The sequence below is a fragment of the Plectropomus leopardus genome, chromosome 4, assembly GCF_026936395.1.
Source record: "Plectropomus leopardus strain MGB_pleo_1.0 chromosome 4, ASM2693639v1, whole genome shotgun sequence".
Classification (NCBI taxonomy): domain Eukaryota; kingdom Metazoa; phylum Chordata; class Actinopteri; order Perciformes; family Serranidae; genus Plectropomus; species Plectropomus leopardus.
Genome location: NC_142179.1, coordinates 9,332,429 through 9,357,448, shown reverse-complemented (window position 1 = coordinate 9,357,448; position 25,020 = coordinate 9,332,429). Strand labels below are relative to the sequence as shown.

At 36.9% G+C, this 25,020-nt stretch overlaps 1 protein-coding gene and 2 long non-coding RNA genes across 5 annotated transcripts; 1 reads left to right on the top strand and 2 right to left on the bottom strand.

The window, feature by feature from the left end:
- Positions 1 to 88: 88 nt before the first annotated feature.
- On the bottom strand, positions 89 to 8,445 carry LOC148189714 (uncharacterized). Its single transcript, XR_015776387.1, has 4 exons — positions 8,162 to 8,445; positions 4,474 to 4,713; positions 2,154 to 2,481; positions 89 to 253 (listed from the first exon to the last, which is right to left on the bottom strand). It is a non-coding gene; the product is annotated as an uncharacterized LOC148189714 (long non-coding RNA).
- On the top strand, positions 2,278 to 23,119 carry malt1 (MALT paracaspase 1). 2 transcript variants are annotated; one of them, XM_042488178.2, is made up of 17 exons: positions 2,278 to 2,522; positions 4,560 to 4,726; positions 5,476 to 5,597; positions 9,864 to 10,011; positions 11,377 to 11,555; positions 12,317 to 12,413; positions 12,521 to 12,568; positions 13,958 to 13,981; positions 14,090 to 14,134; positions 15,565 to 15,768; positions 15,888 to 16,065; positions 17,763 to 17,834; positions 17,923 to 18,050; positions 18,663 to 18,812; positions 20,276 to 20,433; positions 20,632 to 20,757; positions 21,910 to 23,119. In XM_042488178.2, the coding sequence occupies exons 1-17, from the start codon at positions 2,374 to 2,376 to the stop codon at positions 22,396 to 22,398; spliced, it is 2,484 nt and encodes an 827-aa protein (XP_042344112.1). In that variant the 5' UTR covers positions 2,278 to 2,373; the 3' UTR covers positions 22,399 to 23,119. The 2 variants fall into 2 exon arrangements, with proteins under 2 accessions (XP_042344112.1, XP_042344113.1); XM_042488179.2 differs by lacking the exon at positions 12,521 to 12,568.
- Positions 9,005 to 20,743, bottom strand: LOC121944401 (uncharacterized). 2 transcript variants are annotated; one of them, XR_015776386.1, is made up of 6 exons: positions 20,610 to 20,743; positions 20,374 to 20,454; positions 19,444 to 19,612; positions 17,874 to 18,044; positions 15,660 to 15,782; positions 9,005 to 10,006 (listed from the first exon to the last, which is right to left on the bottom strand). It is a non-coding gene; the product is annotated as an uncharacterized LOC121944401 (long non-coding RNA). The 2 variants fall into 2 exon arrangements; XR_006105901.2 differs by lacking the exon at positions 19,444 to 19,612.
- Positions 23,120 to 25,020: the final 1,901 nt, after the last annotated feature.

The following is a 25,020-nucleotide window of genomic DNA, read 5'->3' as shown; positions in this document are numbered from 1 at the left end:
CACTAAATTAAAAAACACATGCAAGTTGCCTCTGACACCTCAGGTAATACGTGTCACAAGAGATGACAACATTCATGACTCACCTGAATACAGCCAAAGAGTGCAGATGCTGCAAGATGTCTCACTCCAGCCTTCCCGACGACGTTGAGGTCTTGTTAACGGTTTATTACTCTTTAAGGTGCCTGGATGTTGTTTTATTTTCATAACATAAATAAAATGTCATTTCTGCTCCAATAGAAATATCATCACCCATCTGCAAAATACAGACACGAATGGCACAGAAATAACGGTCATTAGTATCTGGCGCTAGTTGGTTAGCTAGCATTAGCAGCTAACAGACAAAACAATTAAGTGATTTGTGGTGCATTTTAATGAACACCACAGCTAGTTAATAATATAAATCAATCAAATACATGTAAAATTAACTAACTTTGTGATTTTAAAGTTATTTTGTCACAGTCTTGAAAGACTACGCTCGCTATTCCGCCTACACCGAGCTAGCTAATATTTAACAACAGCTAGCCCTGCTAATAAAGATATCAACAAATATCAGCCTAAACTACAGCTTACACAAATATAGTAATTCGCAGGTAATATTAGTGGAAACTTACAATTATTAGCCTACCTGGCAATGGGACAGAAGTTAACGCTAAGAGGGATAAATCAACATTTGTAGCCCACTTCCGGTCTTAGTTCAGTTCACGCACCTGCGTTTAATTAGGGAGTGTACTGTATTTATCAGAGGACGGAAGTGGCTGGAGTGTTTGTTTTACTTTATTTTTTTATTCAGACACCACAGATAAAGGAAGTATTGGAGCCAATGTAACAAACAAAAATTTAAAAATAAACAGCTTAGCAAAACAGAAATCCTCTTCAAATATGTGTTGAAGGGACATCAGAAATTTGAAAAGTCATCAATTCTGGCTTTGACACTTGTGATTTTATGTTTTAATCAAAATTAATTTTTAATTTATATGCCTTACAACCTGCCACATGAATTTGGGGATTAGTGTGTATTTACGATAAATGCAAAATACATCCATTCAAAGTTCAATGTCCCTTCCCTCAGCTATATTTTTTTTAAAAAGTCCCTCCCCGGTGCTTCGAAAATTGTTTGATATGCGTCCCCAGTTTTGCACAACCTCCCCTCTCATAAATAACAAACAGTCCTAAAGTAAAAACGACCCTCTCTTGAGGAGCACTTTAGCCAACCGAAAGACTTATTGTACAAGTCAATTCTCATTACTGCAGAGATCCATTTCTGCCGGTGTAATGAAATCAATAATAAAGATCCTTTGAGTCATTATTATCAGAAAGTTTCTTAAAATAATGTCCGATTTATATCAAAATAATGAGAAACAAAGAAAAGAAAACATAATTTTGTTTGTGTTAGAAACTTCCACAAAACAATGAGTTATTAATACATTATTTTGAGAAAGTTTGTCATTATTTTGAGATACAAAGTCACTAATTTTTAGAAAGACTAAGTCATTATTTCGGGCCATATATTTTGAGATACTTTGTCATTATTTTGAAATTTAAATAAATATTTTGAGATGTAATTTTGATAAACTTTCTCATTATTTTGATATACTAATAAATTTCTTATTTTTAGAAAGTTGCTTGTCTTGCCTTAAAATATTTCTTAATAACAATAATAATGCATTTCATTTATTGGAGCTATCAAAGGCACCCGCGGAACCTTACAAGACATAAGTTTTTAAGCAGCAAGCGTAAAATATCCAGTCATCATAACATTTCCGCCCTCTGTATGAATTGTTGTACTGCGTTATTTTGTCTTTTTCTTTCTTGATATTTATGTGAGCTGTTACCTGCCAAGGGACTATGGGTGTGAATTAGCAGTCCTGCTAACTCCAGCATATTTACATTTGTATTTTATACTAATGTTCATTATTATACTATGTCCCTTTTAAGTTAAATTACAAAACATAAACCAAGCAGAGCAACAGGCTGATATGCAATAATAAATTCATAAATCAGATAAAAATAATAAACACAAAAACTAGGCATAAAATCATCCCCATAAAGTGATAATAATAATTAGCTGCTGAATTCAGTTTCCATCACACTGCCTGAAATAGGCCTCCAAACTTCTGGTCGCCTTAAAAAGAAATTAAAATCTAATCGTTTACCTGCGGTGCATTATCTTGGTGCGCACACGATCTTTGGCAGGAGCAGCCCGCAGCTGAACGGGGGAAACCCAAGACAATGCAGCGGGAGGCGTGACTGTATCACTTTTACCATTTCTTCCAGGAAGTAAACTTGTTTTGTCTTGAAGTGTTTGTCAGGTGCAGCACTGTGTCTTCTGTCTGATAGAAACGTGTCGATGGTAAACTTTTCCTGCTGGCCGCCATGTCGGATTGTTTAGACCGGTCCACGAAGATCAGCTTGTTGAAGGAGCCGGTAGTGAAGAAGCTCTGCGAGGAGTTGGACAAATCCAGCAGCAAAGGATGGCGAAAACTGGGAGAGATAGTCGGCGGTGAGAGACGGTTTAAAGTCAGGTAGGTTGAAACTGGATATTCAGACAGTAAAGTGGATAAAATCACAATGAAATGCATATTAAAACAGTCCTGCAGCGACTCTGACTGCCCACACTTGAGGCTATTTTATGTTATTACATATGAAATGCTTATTATTTCTTTTGATTGATGGATATTTAGAGCTCTATCCACAGGCTGCCTACAGCTTTCATGTTATATTTTTTGAAGACTTTTTAAATGAAAATCTGGATCAAATTTAAGACTACTTTTACAAAAAACAAAACTGTAAGAAGAAAAACAAACAGAAAAATCTTAACAAAAATTGGCGTTATATTTTGGGTCCAGTGAAAGTGAGATCTGGTTAGAATTAGTTAACACCTTGCATTTATTGGTTGGTTTTATTATTGATTTTGGGTTTCTCACTCTGTTTGGGATTCCACTGCTTTAATTCACAGTATGAAGAATTTAAGACAGGGATTTTGTAAATTATTTAAAATAATAATAATAGTTTAAAAAAAGATTTAACCAATTATTTTGAGATTTTACAGTGCAACGTCAGAAAAAAGAAGATTGAAGACATCTTAATACAAGTTAAGGCCTTATTTTTAGATCTGTAGGATCCCTGTGCACAAAGACCATACTCTACACTATGTGTTAAATGTGCAGTGCATTTTAGAAAAAAAGTTCACAGTAATTACTGTACTTTATTTTTTGCAAGTCAGTTTAACATTGTTATGCATTGTACAGCAAGGTGCTGAATTGTGTTTGCAGGCTTGAAAATTAAATAACTATATTAAAAGCATATATTCACAAGAAGTATTGTGTTATAATACAGGATTAAGGGATAACAAAAGAAACAGGACATCGTGATGACAATAAGAATACTTTTATGAGATTAATTAGTAATATAGTAGAATAAATTATTCTAATAAAACATACAAGTGATGCTGTGCTCTCAGGGTCATGCAGCTCAGTTACACAGAAATTAAAGGACCAATCTGTTTTTTTTTTTTGTTTGTTTTTGTTTTTTTGGACTATATGCATTACAGATTTATTATAACAAAATATAATTGAGATAGAAAGTTTTCACAGAACAAACAAAAAGACTTGTATGAATACTTTGTGCCAACCCTGGTGGTGCATAGTAGGTAGAAGAAAATAAAAAACTAAATTTAGGTTTTGTAACTAAATGGGCTTTCATGCCAGTTATCGCTTTGACTGGAGGAACTATGTTTTCTGGTTGTCCAACTGTCTCATTCTCGTGAACACGATATCTTAAGATCACATTGAGAATTTCTTAAAATTTGGCACAAACATCCTTTTGACTCAACGATGAACTTATTAGAATTTGGTGGTCAAAGGTCTGTGTGATATGGTTTGTCTTATTCTTATGAGCGCAGTATATCAAGAGTGTTTTGAGGTGATTTTTTAAAACACTTTTGGCACATACATCCACTTAGATTCATTGATGAACTTGTTAGAATTTGGTGTTCAAAGGTCAAAGTCACCATGACCTTGCGTCCTTCTCATTCTCGTAAACGTGATATCTCAAGAACACCTTGAGGGAATTTCTTCAAATTTGGTGCAAACATCTACATTTAGTCAAGGATAAACTGATTCGCATTTTGTGGTCAAAGGTCAAGGTCACTGTGACCTTACAAGACATGTTTTTGGCCATAACTCAGGAATTCCTTTGCTAATTATGACAAAAAAATTCACAGTGTAATAGGAAAAAACGTCAATGTCAATGTAACATTAGAAAAACACTTTTCTGGCTATTACTCAACATCATAACTCAGGAAGGGAGGGGAAGACATTTGATCAGATACTGAATTTGTGACACTGATCTTGGTTGTACACCTTAAAACTAATGCATAGATACTGTTTAATTGCTGTGATGCTTTTCTCAGTACAGTCATGTTTATATGTGATTATCTTTTATAAAGATGGAAATATATTAAGAGCTACTTACAGCAAGAGTCCTTGTTTCTGTCGATATACTTGACCAATAAAGTTGATGCTGATATCTGAAATATGTAACGTGCTGTCGCTCAACAGCTCAGACGACATGGAGATGTGCTCTCTGAAGGTGTTGGAGCTGGAGGGGAGCCCGAGCCGCATGCTGCTGAGGCTGATGGGAGAGCGAGGCTGCACCACGGGTCACCTGGTCGACTACCTCCAAACTCTGGGAAACTCGGAGGCTCTTCAGTGCCTGAAACCACCAGGTACAGTAAAAATAAGCTTGTTATCATGTTGTATATTCAAAGCAGGTCCATCTTTGATCTCTGTGTTGTATGTTTAGCTCATATGACTCACTCCAAGGTGCTGACACTTACCTGATGTTGCCAGCCAGTTTACAGTCAGTATAACACGAAACAAGCATCAGTTTGGGTTTTTAAAAGACGAAATGCTGTGGTATTGGTAGGGTGGTAAGCACAGTGAAACTGCAATTACACGTTTAGGAAACCTACAGCTTAAGGAGAATTAAATTTAATACTATTTACCACTTTTTACTTTTTCCACTCAGGATTAAGTTTAAGATTAATTTTACAAAAAAAAAAGTGTTTCTCACTCTGTATGTTGGATTCCACTGATTTGATTCCCATTATTAAGAATTTAATAAGAGGGATTTGGTAAAATATTATTTAACAAATACATGAATTATAATTATTTTGAGATTTTCCAATGCAATGTCAGAAAAAAAGTCCATTAGACTTTTCAGAGTTTTGAACAGTTAATTTAAGGCATTTTAATATCAATTCAGGCCTTATTTTTAGATTAACAAATTCAATGCCTTTTAAGACTTTAAGGATCTGCGGAAAACCTGGAAACCACACCGCCCTTCAAACTGTTTTGGGTGCTTTTGACATGTAACATTAAATGTCATTTTTGGTACAGACACATGTGACCCATTAAGAATTAATGGAATTGAATTTAAGTGTGAATTAAAAGCGAAAATGTCCAAATTGCTCAGCCCTACAGATCCTCATTCAGCCCCAGTCGGTGGCTCTCATATCTGGACACAATCTCCGTCTGAGCTGTCACGCTGTGGGAAAATCTCCAGTTCAGTACCAGTGGTTCAAGACCAAGGAAGAGGTGAGCATTTATCACTGTACATCAGTGTTGTCTGAACAGAACTTGAAGGATAATCGAAGGTAAAACAATGAGTCACAAATAGCTGTTAAAGTGCAAAACTAACAGGCCTGGGCTTGAAATCTTCTCCATCTCGACTGCTCTATTCTCCTGGCTCAAATACTGAAACAATCATACCTCGCTGCTGCAGCTCTTATACTGTATCTGAATGAACTTTATGATCCCCTTTTTCTGTTTTACTTGAGCACTAAAATAACCTTCCTTCCTCCTCTTAAGACTTTTTAAGGATCCTCGGGGACCCTGAAGTACTGAGGGTTTGTATTGTGCGTATGAGTGCTATCCACTACTGGAATTTCTAATTTCCAAACAATACCTTGGTTACACGTTTATGAATGATGCAACACCCACTGTTATTTCCTGTAGGAAACATAAAAGTACAGTTCAGATCTGGAGTGCTCTCGATGACTAACACACTTCAACACGCTCATCACGTACTGACCACTACTTCTGCTCTACTGACTCCTATACCTTAAAATGATATCTCGTAAAATGTCAACTTACGTACACCATTGACATGTTCCTCCTGGTACCGTAAACAATCCTCTTCCACAGGTTACCTTGTCAAAATATTCCTGTTCAGTACTCAAATACATTTCTACCTTAGAAAAAGAGATGACTGGTTGCTCTGTAGACTATAAACAAATGTAGGTCAAAAACTTGTGACGGGTGCTCATGGAAAACAGGAACCGACAGTAATAAACAGGAAGTAAATCCAGGCGCTTCGAAAGTATGGAAAAACAAGGAGGAATTGCATTAAAAAGCCGTTATTGTAGTGGTGAAATCATTAAAAAAAGACATGTTTCGACCAATACAGGTCTTTATCAGGACATTAAAAACAACGTGGGCTTTTAAAAAAATGCATGTTTTTAAAGCCCTGATGAAGACCGATAGTGGTCGAAACATGGTGGGGTTTTTAATGAGTTAGCCGCTACAATTAAGGCTTTTTAATACAATCCCTCCTTCACACATTTTGAGTGCCTAGATTTCCTCTCAAATTTCTACCTTACTTTAACAGGGTTTAAGTAATGGCATGTAACATGAGCTATGAAAATACTTTAAAAGTGTCAAATTATTCCTTTAACAAATGAGCAGGTGAGTAATGCATAAACTCAATTTACATGAAAACCATGAAACTAATATTTCAATATATCCACAGTACTCCAGCATAAGTGACTGTACGAACTTATCTTATTACCCTTTTATTCACTGTTTCTAAATACATATGGATTATGCTTATAAACCGACTTTATCTAACTTAACTTGTTTTTAGCCCGTAATCAATTACTGTATTTATACAAGGTAGATGTATTTGTCATTTTTAAACATAGTTTAAAAAAAATGAAATTAAAATGTGTCCTTGATCCTGCTGCATGTTTGGAGTTGAAGGATGAGTTGATCAAAATCAGAAGCTGCTCTCTTGCTTGGGCATGCAGCTGCTTATCATACAATTCCTAGAGTGCATTTTTTAATTTGCATAGTCTTGTGTCCTGTCGGCTCTGAACAAGGTTCGCCCATCCAGTGCAATAACTTGATATGGGAAAGTTAGGTGTTAACCATGTTTCTAGGAAGATGTGAGATCTCTGATTTCCGTTCCCCAGCTCTCGGTCTAAGTCGTGTCAGCCTCGCCCTGATGCGGGCTCTCCTCCCTCTCTTCATTCGGCGCTTTGGGTTTCGTTTCTCCCCTCTGGTCTGACTGGCTGCTCGGCGTATGCTCTTGGTGGGGAACCTCCTGCAGTCTGCTGCATTTCGTCCAAACCCCACACAACCTTTCCCGATGTTGATATGTGCTTCTCTATCCTAAAAAAGTCGTACTTCAGCAGAAGAGGCCATGGAGTTGAAAAAATTAAAAAATATAGCAAAAACATTGCAAGGATTTGAGGAGCTACTGGCTGCTGCATCCACACATGCTGCCATCATCAGAACAATATAATGTTTATATTTTATTAGTATTTATATATTACATTGTTTATAATATATATTATTAATATATTATTTCTTTATTTATTAAATTAATTTCACACTATTCTCACAGAATGGGAATTAAAGTATTTTATCACGGAGTCTGGTACAAACTCTTACTTTCCAAATCCCATTAAAAGCTTCTTTAAACACAATGACAGGGAGAGATAAACAGGAGCACTGGCGTTAGCATATTAGCGGGAATTAGCATGTCGAGGCATATATACGTTAGCATTACACACGGCTAATCCACGTTCGTAAAAAAAATACTCGGTTCGTCATGTCCCACACAGTTTGTTCCCACATTTGTCTTAGCTGTCTGTTTCTCGCGACACTCATTTCACTCAGTTTAGCTCACTCAGAAAGTCACTACCTTTGTATTTAGCTACCGAAGTTGTTTATATCGGCGCCCGCCATCTTTGGTACAAATGCGAGGCCACACGCACTTAACCAAACTCAGAGTCTCACCGTCACAGGTACAAACTGAGGCTCTACCAAAACACACTGCAGGTGTCTGCTGCTGTGCGTGTTTATTATAGTCAGCTTACCTGTAGGAAACATTAAAGTACAGTCCAGATCCGGAGTGGTCTGTGCAGCGTACACACACTTCACTGTACTACATCTACGGTACACACCTGAGCGCGCTCACCACCTCTGACCTCTACTTCTACTCTACTGACGTCAGCGGCGGGACAGCTTAGCGCGCCCTCTACTGACGAAGCTGAGCCGAGCAGGATTAACATCATTATATCTATCTGTCTGTCTATCTATCTATCTATTTATCTATCTGTCTATCTATCTGTCTGTCTATGTATCTATCTATCTATCTATATTTATCTATAGATAGATAGATAGATAGATACATATATATGTATGTGTGTGTATATATATATATATATATATATATATATACACACACACACACACACACACACATACATATATATATATATATATATGTGTGTGTGTGTGTGTGTGTGTGTGTGTGTGTGTGTGTATTTACATATATAGTATATGTATGAACAGTGAAGGGGGAGATGGTCAGCTACTCAGGTCATGTGACATCATGCCAACATTCAAAAACAGACTCATCATAGGCAGCAAAATCCAACAGTGTTGATGGCCATATCGTACATGTTGTTGTTGTTTGTTTGTTTTTTATGTTTATTATGTTTTAGGAGGAATTTTGCTTTATTTTTTTGTAATTAAAGAATGATTTTCTATTTTCTTGTTAAAAAATAATGATTTGCATTATTACAACTTTGATAATTAGGCATTCAATGTATGCGTCATGGAGGATACATTGGCCAGATAAGAGCATAAAATTAGCAATAATCACTCACAGATATGCTAATGTTTTTAGGGCTACTCTCTACAGATAATCAATAGTATAAAGGTGTGAAACATTGCCATTTATTTTTGTATTCTTATTGTTTTGCTACCTGATGGTTCATCAGAATTAGAGGCCGCTACAACAATTTGCTTCACTTCGCCACACAAAGTCTTCACTTTACTAACCAAGACTATCCATAATAGGATATTGATAGTATAAATATCAAAAATATTAATAAAATATAAATATTTAAAATGCTCTTTGCTACAAAATATTTCTGATTCTAGTCCATCCTTATCTACCTGTAGGGGTCTAAACAGACTCTTAACTTCTGCATGCAAAATACTCTACAATAACAACTTTTAATGATGGTGTTTCATATAGAAATATTGTGTCACTAAAAGTGAACTGGACACGATAGAGTTACTCACTTGTTCCCTTTTCCACCAACAACTGAAACCAGTTAACCTCAGAGCTGGTCATCCAAAACTCCAAAGGGAAAGTTACATATACAGTATTTATAACCATCTATATACTTTTACTGTTTATTTGTCTGAAACTAGAGTTTGGCTGTTATGTTTCTTTTTTGTTGTTGTTTTCGATGGATGGTGTTTTGTTTATCCAGCATTCTTTGTCTTTAAATTTGATCATTTTCATGCACAAAAACTAGACAGGGGTTGTTTGCTCCTGCACTGTGTTCACGCAGCTTAGCTAAAAACCTAAAATTAATGTTTTGTATTCAGTAAGATACACTCAGATACACATACTTTGACAACATATCATTTAAAAAAGTTATGAAGTCAGCAAAAGAGAGCTAATATGAATTCGGGGTTGAGGAGATGAGTCTGAAAATGGGACCACTGTTTGTCATATTGTCACACTTTGCATTTAAGTGATTCACATTTTCCAAACTTCAGGTGCCGAACAGCTCCTCTCCAGACCTGGTGATAAGTCCAGTCCACCTGAAGGATGCTGGCTTTTACATCTGCAGGGTCAACTGTGGAGACACGTTTGAATTCAGCCAGTGGGCTCAGGTGGACGTCCTGAATGTCACCTCATCCTGTGGTAAGATATAACAGGTGTTTAAAATGACAGATCATCCTAAAATCAAAAGTTCATATTTTTTGTTTTACCTGTAGCACTGTTTATTAGTCTAGATTGTTTTGGTGTGAGTTGCAGAGTGTCGAAGATTTTGGTTGTAGAAATTTCTGCCGTCTCGCAAATATAATGGAACTAGATAGCACTCAGCTTGTGGTGCTCAAAGCGCCAAATTATACATTTTAAAAGCGCAACAGCAATGTATCTTTCCAGAAATCATGACTCGGTTACTCAAGATAATCCACAGACCTTGTTGTGGGCAGTTTCATGTAGGAACTATTTTCTTTGTATCAGACTACGTCACCAACTGCATCTACTGCCAGCTCATAAAGCACCACTAAGGTCGCTAACATTACAGCTTAGCTGAGGAGGTTGCATTAATGTTTACATCTCGTGTGGTCACGAACACGAGCCTCTTGTCCATGAGTAGATGCACCCTTCCTTCTGCTCAGTGATGCGGTCGGTACAGAGGAAATAGTTCCTGCATGAAACTGCTCACAACAGTTACCATGATTTCTGTAAAGAGACAATACTGCTGAGTTTTAGAATAGCAAGTAGCAGGGAATGTTTCCACAACACTGGCTAATGTTACCAACATGTTGCAATAATGTTTTAAAGAAAACATTTTTATCTAACGTTCAAAGAACGTTTTAAAGATGTTAATAATTTCAAATAAAGTTCCTATAAGGTTAAATGCTGACTAAGACGTAACGATTTAACTGCAACATTCTGGGGATGTTTTGGTGATGTTGAGAGGTGACAGATCATGTCGTGATCTTTTATAAAACGTTCCCACAATGTTACATGTGAACGAAGGAAGAACATTTTTAATGCAACATTCAGAAAATGTTATTGAGGCCTGAGATTACACAACATTTTTTGATGAAAATGTTATCTAATGTGATTTGTTACCAAAAAAAAGAGGATGTTACCCTAACTTTAAGAAGAACGTTCTGAGAACTACAAGAGTACTTGCAGCTGAAAACATTACTAAAACATTGCATTAGTTGCACTGTTTAATTCTCAGAACATTTTTAGAACCAGAAATTTCTAGCTGGGTTTGGGCACTTTGAGCACCACAAGCCGGGTGCCATCTAGTACCATTATGTTTCAGAGAGGGCAGACATCTGCAGCTTTCTCCAACACTCGGCAGCTAACACCAACACAATCTATACAGATAAACAGCACTAAAGGTAGGAGGGAAAACAAGTGACTCCTAAATTAAACTTCTAGCGTTTGTGTTTTACCAAGCAGATTTACCAGCTCATACAGGAGTCTTTTAGCTGGATGCAGGAGATAATTTACTAATGTATCCTCTCCTCCTGCCACCAGGGCAGAGATATCACTCCTTAGAGGGTCGGATGAAGTTGGTGATCCAGCCTCAGTCCCACCGGCTTCATGTTAGGGAAACCCTGCAGCTCGAGTGTGGAGCCGTGGGACGGCCGATCCCTCGGTACCAGTGGCACAGAAATGGAGTCCCAATCCCCAGCGCCACGAAGCGGAAACTCACGGTGAGGAGGGATTGTTGGAGATGTTTATAATGTTACTGTCATAAAAATCGACTTTTTTGCTTCTTCAAGGTTCCTACAGCTTAAGGAAAATTTAATTAAATACTTTTAAAATGCCACTCAGGATTAAACTTGAGATATTTTTTTCAAAAACCAAAACTGGAAGAAAAAAAAAACAAAACAAAGGACAATAAATCAACATTAGGGGAAAAGTTAGGGGAAAATTTGCCCAAACATTTACTGTAACATAAAACATAACATTTTTGGTCCAGTGAAAAAGTTAAATCTGGTTAGAAATGGGAAACATCTGGAATTTATTGCTGATATTTGTGACTTTATGTTTCTCACTCTGTATGTGGGACTCCACGGCTTTAATTCTCATTGTAAAGAGTTTAAGAAGAGAGATTCTGCAAAATATAAGAAAAGATTTTACCAGTTATTTGGAGATGTTACAATTTAATGTCAGAAAAAAATAATTCAATTTCCCATGTCTTTACATTTTTAAGGACTCAGGTCCTCCTTTAAAAAAATCACATTCATGCTCTTAAGACCCTTTTAGGTCACTGTATCATATTTAAGACATTTTAGTACCAATTAAGGCCTTATTTTCAGATGAATAAATTCAATGATTTTTGAAGGATCCGCAGAAACCCCGCTTCTTATTTGGAAGCCATTTTCTCCATTCAAAATTCTCAGATGTTACAAAGGCACGAGTCTAACTTTTTTTTCAGAAAATAATTTTAAAAATCATCTGTACATTTCAGATTCCTCATGCGATGCAGGATCACCACGGCAGGTATCGCTGTGAGATCAGCAGCAGCAGCGAGAGAATGTGGACCAATGAAGTAGACGTTGTGATAGGTACGTCACATTTTGGTACATTTTTTGACACTTTAATTACAGTGCAGTGAAACCATTTCTGTTGTTGTTACGTCTGAGTGATTATTTGCTCTGCTCTTGACTGAAAGAACCAGGGATATCTGTGCAGATTTCAGAGGCAATGGAGTGCTCTGAAGGTAGAGTTGGAAGCGCTGGTGGCAGCAGGGTGACAGTCAGCAGCAATTAACTGCATGCAAACTTTCATCATAATTTTAACGTTAACTGCATGTGGGTCAAGATCAGCATATTATCACATTAGCACTAACCAGCACACTACTCACAGGGTTTGATCCCCGGGTTTCACATGCATGAATTATTTATTTCACTAATGTAATTGCTTTCAATTAATTGTACGTTAAAGGATGGCTGTGTTTTATATTTGTCTTATTGTTGAAAAATCTCATGAAAAGACCAAAATCAAAGGAATCAATCCCACTAACCCGATCCTGTATTATTAATTGTGTATTAAAAATAGGTATACCCTAAAACTTCTATTAATAGCCCAGGCTATTATTTGCTTAAACTACTGAACTCAACAATTTACCTGAAAATTTTCCCCCCAAAAAAGTGAAAGTAAAGAAAACAACAACAAAAAAAACAGAAATGACCCAGAAAAAATGCTTAAAATAATATAATCATTTTGTAAAATAATTTTAAATATATAATTTTGATAATTACGAGTATAGTTCATTGGATAGTTTTACCTGGCTTTTTTAAAACAGTCTGCTACATCTACAAATGTCTTTTACAGTTTAAAGCTTTATTTTACAAAGTTGTTTTTGTCATAAATGTTGCGCCAAAACATCCCCTAAAACTATTACCTGACTAATGCTAATAAATAACTTTTCTAAATAATCTACTCTGCGTGGACAGCATCTAATGTTTACAACATAATATCATATCAAAACTTTCATGTGAGAGATATTGACCTGCAGGAATAAAATGTTGACCATCAACCAAACATTTACTTTCATCTGCTGTGTTTCTGCATATATGTCGTCAACGTGGCAACTTGTTTGCTAGAAATTTCCTTGAATTTGCAAGTTGTTGTTCTGATTTTAGAGGGCGTTTATGTTCATTTTCCCAGTCAGGACCTATTTTTTCCAATTACTCAGACAACACACAAACACAGGGCAATTGCTCCCGTGATTAATATTTACTAAAAACTACATCGGCTTACTCAACTTAAAAAAAAAGAAACCATATTTTAGTTACCTGAAGATAAATGTGTTTAACAGGAAACCATGAATTTTGAGGGAAGTTGGAAATGATTGAGAGACAGACCTAAACCCTTTGGTTTCATACTTTTTATGGGATTCACTGACAGCAAGAAAAACATAAAATACACCTGCCTTAATCTCTGATTTTAATTATAATCAGTTGATTTGATTGCATGAAGATTAGACGAGTACTCTACTGTTACTGTACTAATCATTTTTCCTGAATCAAAACAATATTTTTATAACACCAGCCTAATAAAATCTAATTTTATATGATGATAATATGTTTGTATGTTTGATTTCTAGATGACATTTACGCCATTGGAGGAGGTAAGATTATTCATACCCACTAAGTTTTTATACACACCTATTTGTACTCATATTTTCTTCACACAGATCTTTATAAATGATCCTTTTGTTGTGACACTCAAATTTCAGACTCCAGTGATTTATTTCTAAAGAGTATTCCAGAGCAACTTTATGGTAAGTGTCTCTCACACATTTCTGTAAGTATTGTTCTGAATTATTTAAATGTGATCATCCAGTTTTTTTTTGTTTTTTGTTTTGTTTTTTACAGTATTTTAGTGAATAATCTGACCGATGCACAGTTCCTCTATATGTAAACTGTGTTGCTGTTGTATTTGACACAATCTGGGTCTTTGTCTTGATCTGCCGTCAGTTCCTCTCTCAGTATTCACAACAAAATAACAATGTGAAACTTGCAGCCTTTTGCAACAGATAACATCAGCAGCTACTCAGGGGGACAAAAATAACTCTTTACATCTAAATGAAGTTCAACAAAACCTCTAAAAATACCACCAGAGTTTAATCTCTTTCACATCACAGCACATCACATCAGAGAGCTAGTAGCATCATGGTATTCAAAGAAATATGACTCACCTACTTCCTGCCTGCATTTCTTTGAAATTGTGATTTTATCACCACTACCTGCATTACCAGTGTAAAGTTGATATTGATAAGAATATACATTGAGCCACACTAAGATCTTGCAACACCTTACGGCATAAATGATTACGGCAAATGAAAAATGACTGAGACCTTCACATGAATGAGTATAAAAAGGCCATAGTTAATTAAAAATTAGATGCAAAATAACTTGGTAATAATAGCATTGTCACATGCATAGAGTGCTTCACATGAAAATAGATGTAGAAATAACATAAAACAGGATGATAAAGCATTTTGGTATAAAAGGACTGAGACTTCTTATGAGTTTTAAGTTTAAATTTTAGTGGTGAAACCAATGACTGTGGAAAACTGCGGGTTCTCACACATTATCTCCTCTGTTCAGTCTCTTTATCAGACTGCCCTTCTGTGTCAAAAAATCACTAACATACCAGAAACGTATTTAATGAATTTTTAAGCTCTCAAATATTGACACTAGTTGCTACCTCAAAAATCCTGTAATAGTCAGACTGTAGTTTCTGTTATTTTGTCCATCTCCTAGATTTAGAAGGATTTATTAAACAGGCAGCAAAAAGAAAATCAAACAAGCAAATGAGTGGCTTTTTTCGCAATACCTGTATTTTCTATTTTATTTTGAAATCTGTGTTTTTATTTAGAGAAAAAGCCCTAAAATAAGCAGCACAGTAGAGAAGATTACATTAAAGCCACTAGCGCAGTAAAAACTGTCATCTATAGGCTTATTTTATATTTTTTAGTTTCATGGTTTTCCCTACCATATTTGTTTTCTTTTCTTTTTTGGGCTTTTTGCCTTCATTTGAGAGGACAGCTTAAGGGTGAAAGAGAGGGGGGACGTCATGCAGCAAAGGGCCGAGGTTGGAACCGAACCTGCGGCAAGGATGTAGCCTCTGTACATGGGGCGCCCGCTCTACCGACTGAGCTAGTTTAACAGTGTGGTTTTTACCGTCTCCTGCGTCTCCTCCTCACAGCGACTGACAAAGTGGCCCTGCTGATCGGCAACCTGTCCTACAAAAACCACCCGCAGCTCAAAGCTCCCATGGTGGACGTGTACGACCTCACTAACCTCCTGCGGCAGCTGAACTTCCAGGTGGTGTCACTGCTGGACCTCACAGAGTCGGAGATGAGAAACGCTGTCGATCAGTTCCTGCTGCTGCTTCACAAAGGAGTCTACGGTCAGTTTACAAACCTGCGGATACAGATATGATCATTAATCCAGAAATACTCACTTCCCAAAACACGAATTCAATAAATTGTGTGTTTAGTTGACTGAAATCCAAACTTCTCCATTTAGGTCTGCTGTACTACGCTGGTCACGGATATGAGAACTATGGCAACAGTTTCATGGTGCCGGTAGACGCACCAAACCCGTACCGCTCAGCCAACTGCCTCTGTGTGCAGAGCATCCTGAAACTGATGCAGGAGAAAGAGACGGGCCTCAATGTCTTTCTGCTGGACATGTGCAGGAAGAGGTGAGTCCGTGGCTCATTGCTCCAAGTTTATCACTTTTAATTGACACTCTTACAAAGAGCCGTTTAACCCTTTAACACCTGGATCAACATAATAATTTTTGTGCTGCGTTCAGATGCCTTTCACTGGTGTATAAAGTTCTGAAATGTCAGAAAATTGGACTGATTTCTTTCAAAAATACAGGAAAAAAACAAAATGAGCAACTTGGTAAGAAATGTCCCGCAAACTGCAAAAACAAAAGTAAAAGGTGACAAGGAAATTATCTGAAAATTAGCTAGGGGGAGGGGCAAGAGAAAATGTACAGAATTATGCATCTTAATTATGTAGACCTATTTGAAATTTTAGATATTTTTTGGGGCTTTTTATTTGATTGGACAGAGTGTACATGTGAAAGGGGAGAGAGAGGGGATGCATGCAGCAAAGGGCTGAGGCCGAAGTTGAATCCGCAACCGCTGTGGTGAGGACTCAGCCTCTGTACATAGGGCGCCCACTCTATCCACTGATCCACTGACGCCCCGATTATTTGAAATTTTGATACATTTTGATACAATTTTGGTCCTTAGACTTTTATCAGGTTAAATACATGTAGGTAAAATATACTAATTACTGCTGTCTATCACCAACATTAAAGGCAACACGAGTACTGAGAGTAAGGTTCAAAACCATACTACACTGAGAAAGTATTACTAAATATATCACTACCACAAGAATGGACAGCACCTTTTTTAAAATATTTTCAGACCTATTCAACATAATAATGTATTTTGTTGCATGTGTGCATCCTGTGTATCATTGTGCATCCCTCCGGTTCCCCCTTGGTTAAAACATTAACTCTGTCAGCACTGTATTATTTACCACTTTTTGTGGAAGTAGCACTGTGAGCTGCAAACTAACAATGAAATAAAACAATTGAACAGAACACTGAAACATAAAAAATGGCTGAGCTGGTCCTGCAATGGACCAGCTCAGCCATGTTGACAACTGTGTGCAGACAACTGTCACACAATAAATTCTGCACAGAGCTCTGTTTAACGGTTTTGAGGGGCAGCAAACTTTTTTTTCTGAATAACTGAGTAATTGTTTGGTCAATAAAATATCAGAAACTAGTTCAAGTAAAATGTTCATTACAGGTTCCAAAGGCCAAGTTTTCAAACTTCTTTTGCAACGAGTCCAAAAATACAATTTACCCCCCAAATTTTCATTTTATTATCTTGGAAGAGAAAGAAAACCAGCAAATACTTAACAAATCAACTGTTCACAATTAATTTTTAGTGAGTCATCTGAACAGTTAATCAACTAATCAGACAAGCTTTAGTTTTGTAAACTAGATGAAGTTAACCTGTGATTCTCTGTATAGTTTTTATCTTTTGTGATGTTTCATGTTAGTTTAAACCATTTTCATGACATCTTAAAAGTTTTTTGGGGCATTTTTGCTGTCATAGATAGATGATAATAAGCAGAATAGGAATAAAGAATGAGGGGAGAGAGGCGACCAAGGTCGTCAGCCACATTGAATCAGGGATGTTGTTGATGTGCCTCTAAGCATTAAGCTGCCAGAGCACCACTTTTTAAACTTTTCATAAACATGTTCATAGATTGTTTTTCAGCGTAATTCAATGACAGGAATTATTTTCTCTCCAGCATGGGGATGTTTGGGATTTACCACCTTGATTGACATCTTTTTAAAATCATTTTCCAGGAATATCCATGATGACAGCGCTCCAAACATTGTCCTCAGAGTTACAGCCAACATTGTCTTTGGATACGCTACGTAAGTTTTAAATATTGAATTATTCAAAAATAAATTTACCTATTTGTTGTTTTCAAAATATTGCATTCTTCATGTTTTGGCTGTTCAGGTGTCAAGACGCGGAGGCCTTCGAGCTGAGCTCCAGCGGCTTCACCAACGGCGTGTTTGTCAAGTTTTTGAAGAAGCGGCTGCTGGACGACGAGAAGATCACTGTGGTGCTGGACAGAGTGGCTGAGGGTGAGACGAGAACACAAAATGTAACAACATCCACATATGATGTTACTGTACTTTTGTATTGCGATTATCTGTATTATTGACTCTGAAGGAAATATTGATACAAATAATGTCATACATGTAAAAGTCATATTATTGACTGTAGTCTTGATTTCTTGTGACTGAGGTCTCCACGAAGAATAAAAAGACACTTTTTAAGCATTTGCTCATGAAGTCGAATGTTTAACAGTTTCTGTGTTTCCCAGAAGAAGTGTTTCAGTTTATCTTTTTTAATAGAAGCATAAAAAAAGTAAATTAAATGGAGTTTGCTTTGCATTATTAATCAGCTTTCTTGTGGGCTAATGGGATTTCCCTTTTAAATGCACTGGTAATGAAATAAAATGGCTTGAGGTTGCTGTAAAATGCATTTACCATTAAACAACATCAAGAATATGCACGCGTCTTTAACAGGAGCTCAGGGTGGATTAATTAAATATGCTAACATACTGTGAGTCTCAGTGTGCTTCCCCGTGTGGTCGGATCCAGTTTCAGCTTATGTAAAGGATTTTTTTATATGTTTTGAGGAGTTATAGTCAACCTGTTGTTGAACATGTGATTTATAACTTTTGTGTCCAGACATGGGTCAGTTTGATGCTACAAAGGGGAAGCAGGCTCTGGAGATCCGCAGCAGTCTGTCAGAGAGGAGAGCTCTGACCGATCCTATCCTGCCCGGCGACAGCGCTGACCTCGCTCACGCTCGCAGCCTCCAGTGGGCAAAGGCTCACGGTGAGTTTCAGCCACAAACTTTATTTTTTTACCTCCAACAAGGTAATGTTTTTGGTTTGTTTGTCAAAAGGATTATAAACAAACTTCAGGTCTGTTTTTTTCAGGTTTAGAAAAGTATGTCATCCAAAATATAACAAAATAACATCACAAAGTCACAGTATAATGTGTCGCCCTAAATAGCATAAAAGTCATACTATAGTATGTTGTCCAAAGTAGCACAAGAAGTCATAGTTTAGTCTGGTGTCTAAAATAGCATCAAAAAGTCATACTATAGTACATTGTCCAATCCAAAATGGCATAAAAAAAGTCATAGTATGTCATCCAAAATAAGTTCAACAGTTACAATTAACTGCAGAAAAACAATGACTCCTTATAACAATCCACATTCACTGGTACCAGTTATCCTCTGGGGCAGCCTACACATGCTCACACTTCATACAGGAAGAAGCAGTTTGGCATCATTTTAAAAGTTTAGGAAATATATCCAGACATATAGTGGCGGACGGCTTGCAGTTTGCATATGGTAGATAACTGGACTATTGGCCGAGCTCTGCGCTCGCCGAGTGCCCCTCTGGTTAAATATTTGTTTAGCACTTTTTATCACAGCGTTGGGAATCTCCCTTTTACTTACAGCGGCTGAGCACTGCCAGTTCAGTCAGATGATGACTGTGGTTATTGCTCACACTGTTGTACACACACCTGCTCTCATGGGGGCCTCCCATGGTAACCACCAAACTGCTGCTGGAAAAAAGGCTGGAATGACATCATAAACTCCTCCTTCATCAGCTAATGAATATTTACTGAAACAACAAAGAAGCCACATAGGAAAATATTATAATTTCTGCTTTCCGCTTGTCGTGATTATTCCAGCCTGGTACAACCATCACACTAACAGTGAACGGGCTGCTTGCTCATGGACAAATCATAATCACGTTTATTTTGATCAATACTCAGATCAAGATTGTTTAACATGATTTCTCACTGACTTTTGAAACATTGTGCATTCATTGCACTTTTTTTCTTTCTTTTTAAAAGTTTTTTAACAGAGGATTTTCTTTAACATTAATTCGCTGTACAAACACAAAACGCTGAAATTAAACAAACATACACAAAGTGGATGTGTGGATGTAATGACAAATAAATAAAAATAAGTTAATCACCAAGAAATTGTTACAAAAAAAAACATATTAGTGAAAAATTTCTTTTTCAACATTTGTGTTTTTGTAGTGGTCTATTGTTTGATATTGATTTTGTGTCGTTAATGAAATGCTATGTATGTGCCATTTAAAATGAGGGTCTCCCTTAATGACTCCTGAGTATATACAAAGTATAAATACAATTTTAAAAAATAAAATAAAGTAAAAAAAATTTAAGTGACTTTACATGAGAACTTGTAAATTGAATATGAACACCAGGTGTAGTTTTTTAAAAAAACTCTTTTTGTTTTTTGTTTTTTTCTGCAGAGCTTCCTGAGAGTATGTGTCTCAACTTTGACTGCGGGGCTCAGATTAAGTTGGGCTTTGCTGCAGAGTTCTCCAACGTGCTCGTCATTTACACTCACATCGTTAAGAAGCCCGAAGACATGTCGTTCTGTCAGGCTCACGTCACCGACTTCTCACAGGTCAGCACATCAGCATGAACTCTGGATATCGAGAGAGAATAGAGACGTTCTCATCTTACCAGAAGATGTTGGAAAAATTGATGAGAATTCAGTTTTTCCCTCCTGATTTCACATGAACATCAAATCTTTAGAGGTGGGTGTGTGTAAATGTGTTTTTGCATAATGAGCGTTTTCACCCGTTTCCCCTCCTCACTGCAGGACCTCGACGTGGACCCTAAAGAGATGAACCGAGAGACTCCAGAGGAGACGGGAATCTACCTTCTGTCCAGCAGCCTGCCGCAGCACTGTCTCTACACCAGGGTCAGCTCACTGCAGAAGCTCAGGGTAAAAACATTAGATATTTTTGCATCTTACACTGTGTGAAAACATGAGATCTTTAAAAAAAGAAAAACAGCTATTGTGAAATTTGTCTTCATTTTTATGTGCATAAGTGTTGCAGAGTGTTTCTTTCTATGAAGATGATCAGATTAATTAACAAGAGCCACACTGTGGTTCGTATTTATACTGACTATTTTAAGTGCATTCACACTGAAAATGTGCACCATGAGTACCCAGACGGTTTATTAACATGATCAAAAAGTTAAGACTCGACATTTCTTACCCTCAATGGTCACCATCTTGGCGATGCAGCAGAAGGGGACCATCAAACCTGTGAATATGGCAGCCAAAGATGCTGCAGTGAACAAGCAAACAAGCCAACAGATATTGTGGCAGGCGACAATCACAGTAAAATATTTGCCGTAATGCTCTATCCAGTTGCAATTTGCAATAGAAGAAGAAGCAGACAAATGTTGCAAGAAAGTACATCGTGGACATAGGTGGAGGTACACTCAATAAAGTGTCCAGATTGAGAAAGCATAATAGTTATTAGTGTTGCAGATATTTGCATGAAACATTTTTTTCAGTAGTTGTTGACATATTTTAGTCAAACAGAGAGACCAACATTACTAGAACCAAACTGACTTTTTTTTTTAACAAAGTTTGTTCGCAATAAACTACTTCTTATTCTTTCACCTATATTCTGTAATCCCGTGTCAGTCCTAGTAAGTATTTTTTGGTTAAAGTTAGCTTAATAAAGTGATCCTGAACCATAAAAACTTAATAATAATAATAAATATTATTTAATATATATTTAATATTTGTTTGCAAAGTGCTTTCACAAACAGGAAAGCAGATGCAATAAACCCCAGAGATAATAAAACAACTGAAATTAGTAAATAATGCTAAAGAAAGGCCAGACAAGAGTTAAAGCAGAATTAAACAGGCGATTAGAGGCAGAAATGTGTTAGAAAAATGCAATAATAGAATAAAGGCAGTAAACACTGAACATTAATAATAATAATGCAGGATCAAGACAGAATTAAAGGATAAATTAAGAGATGAAATTAAAAGACAAACTAAAAAAAAAAAGAGAAATTAAAAGACTAAAGAATCCCATCGTGTTTCTTGTTTCTCCTCTCCCCCATCATGCAACAGGAGGAGCTGGTCTTCACCGTGTGCCTTCAGGGCCGCTTCACCGCCATGGATGACGAATCCGTCCACTGGACCAAAAGTATTAACATTGGTAAGCCGCTGATCGCCCGTCTGGACCTGCACCGAGCCGTGCGGCGCAACAGCTGCCTGCAGACGTGCATGATGCCCCACAGCCCGTCCCACAGCCCCTGTCACAGCCCCGGGCCCGAGCACCGCCTCCACCTCCATCACGGCTCGCACCAGGCCCAGGACTACAGCCGCCTGTCACCACAGCACCTCTACCTGGACGCGTACGAGCATCTTCAGGGTGCGGTGGGAGGCTGCGACTCCTACTACGACAACCTCAGCCAGTCTCGCGATGGAGCTGCGTACGACTCAGCAGGTGGGCTTTCGTGCTCGCCGGGGAGACACAGCATCCCTATAGAGGCCACTGATGACATCAACGAGCTGCAGACGGTGTTCATCAACAGTCTGCAGCTGCAGCAGCAGTGAAGAGAAGCTTTAAACGTCCTAACTGAAATACTGCTGCTCTTTCTGTTACATGTTGTGACTTAGGGACTGTTGGTTATCTATGAGAGGGGAGGAGGTGGTGCAACAAGGAGGGGGCATTTCAAATGTTTTTTTCAAGTACTGAGAAAGGACTTTTTAAAATTTTATTTTGGCTTTAAGGAGGGGCATACCACTTTAAATGGATTTATTTTGTATTTAATTTACTGCCAATTTTTAGAAAGAAAACATGCCATTTCCAAGGTTATACTGTTTATCACAGCCAGGAACTGCAAAACTGAAATTATTTCCAACAAATTTCTGGGACAAACGCTTTCTCAGGGACAAAATAAAAACAAATTTAAGCTTAAAATATTGATTTATCCAATCAAAATCACTGCTTTCACTAACTAACCAGCATGCAAGACAATATGGAAAACCTTCTCAACTGCAGGACTTTTTCTTCAACTTTTAAAATCTTTTAAAATATAAACTAATTTATAGTGGATGGAGGGTCATGCATCTTTCCCAAGGAAAAATATTTGTGGCTTCTGGGAGGGTAAAAAAAAGTCACTCCTCCACTCCTCTGATAAATAAAGAACAATCCCTCGATAACATTTTTTTAGATTATATTATTCCAGTTATAAGCATTATTTGTCACAACAAGCTGTAAACTGACTTTTGTAGTTTAAAGAGTTTTGTAAATAAATTTTTAGAAGACTGAAAAGATGTATTTCAGTATCCTGAGATAACTGTTTCAATCATGTTTATAAAGGTGTCAATTTTGTGATAATTCACTAAAGAAAAGCAAAGATACCGGATGGTAATGGTAGGTATGTCTTTTCTGAGCTGTACCTCTTACAAATGTTTGTTTGAAAATATGAGCTACATGTGCACAAATGAAGAGCGGGGAATTCAAATTGAGAAGATAAGGAGTGAAGCAATCTGTCACTCCAAGTCCAGCATCCTAAACATTTGCTCATGTAATAAAAGAAAGTTTACAGCCAGAGGAAAGTGAGGCTGGAGGAGCTCCCTCTGCTGTACGGTCAGAACAAATATTTAAGACCATCAGCGGCCATTTTTAAGACCATCTGGATTCAACATCAACGTCCACTCTTTGAGCCAGGTTGACGCCAGTGAACCGTGAAACTTTCCAAAACAGCTCCACTCAGTGACTTTCCTACGGCTCTGTTCGCTTTATAATCCTCCACAAGTTCATGTTGCTACTTTTGGATCGTCCAGCGCACACTTAATGGTGAGTTGTACTAGATATATATAAAATCATATATACATGTGATATTGTGGCACATGCATAATTAATCAGCTAACATAAGAAAGCATGTCTGTATTAGGATGTCCCACACAGTGACAGAAACAGTCAAATCCTGCAGAAAACAGCAGAAAACTAGTGCGACTATTTTTTGTTTTTCACACAGTATTCATTCACATCAGGTCAAATTTATTTTCTGAAGCAAGAACTCATTAAAAAACAGGAGGAAAGAGATGAAAAGGTGAAAAGACAGCATAGAAATAAATAATAAAATGTGCTGATGTGGAAAGAATGATGCAAAATCAATATGAGCATGTTGAATACAAATAACCTTAACCCTTGAAACCTCTCAAAAATTTCTCTCAAAAACAGGAAGGGAAGGCAGTGAGTGGCTTAATAAGACATGGACCAAAAAATGTGCAAGAAATCAGTAAGAAGTTAAAAGAAAATCACCTCAAAATAAACAAAAGTTTAAGAAAAAAATTAAAAAGAAAAAAAGATACGACAAAGTGGTGAAAATTGTAGAAAAAATTCTATTTTTTCCCCTGTAACATAATTTAAAAAATATAATTAATAATTAATATCATATATATATATGTGTGTGTGTGTGTGTGTGTGTGTGTGTGTGTGTGTGTGTATATATATATATATATGTGTGTGTATATATATATATATATATATATATATATATATATAATTAATATAATTTTAAAAATAGTCCTAATTTTCAGCACCTTTTCTTGTGATGTTATACTAATTTCTTGCAATTTGTGGAACATTTTTTGCAAAGTTGCTCATTGCCTTTTCCCCCCATGTATTTGAATGAAACCATTTTGCACAGCTTTCAAAGGGTTGAATAGCTTGTGAAAGTCATCTGACCACAGGTTTCAAAGGCTTAAAGGGACAGTTCACCCCCAAATCCATAATTTCCTTTTACCTGTAGTGCTATTTATCATTCAGATTATTTTGGTATGAGTTGCAGAGAGTTGGAGATATTGAATGGAGAGATGTCTGCCGTCTCTAATATAATGAAACTAGAGGACGCATATCTTGTGGTCCTCAAAGCGCCAAATATATATATATATATATATATATATATATATATTTGAAAAGCTCAACAGCAATGTCTCTTTCCAGTGGTGTCCAACTCACACCAAAACAATACAGATTAACAAACTGCACAACGGTGAGAGGAAAAATATGGTTTGAATTTTGGGGCGAACTGTCCCTTTAATTGAAGGAGCACATGAACTGTGTTTGTGCTTGAGGGTGAGGATGTTCATCTCAGTGTAATTATAAATATTGCATATGGGGGTTGTTTCCAGGGGTTGAAAAAGGGCAGGAGTATCCTACATAAG

Excerpts from the sequence above, each read along its gene's own strand:
- malt1 (XM_042488178.2), top strand. The coding sequence starts at position 2,374 with ATGTCGGATTGTTTAGACCGGTCCACGAAGATCAGCTTGTTGAAGGAG. Across the intron at positions 2,523-4,559 it reads GAGAGACGGTTTAAAGTCAG|CTCAGACGACATGGAGATGT; the intron begins GTAGGTTGAAAC and ends GTCGCTCAACAG. Across the intron at positions 13,982-14,089 it reads CATTTACGCCATTGGAGGAG|ACTCCAGTGATTTATTTCTA; the intron begins GTAAGATTATTC and ends CTCAAATTTCAG.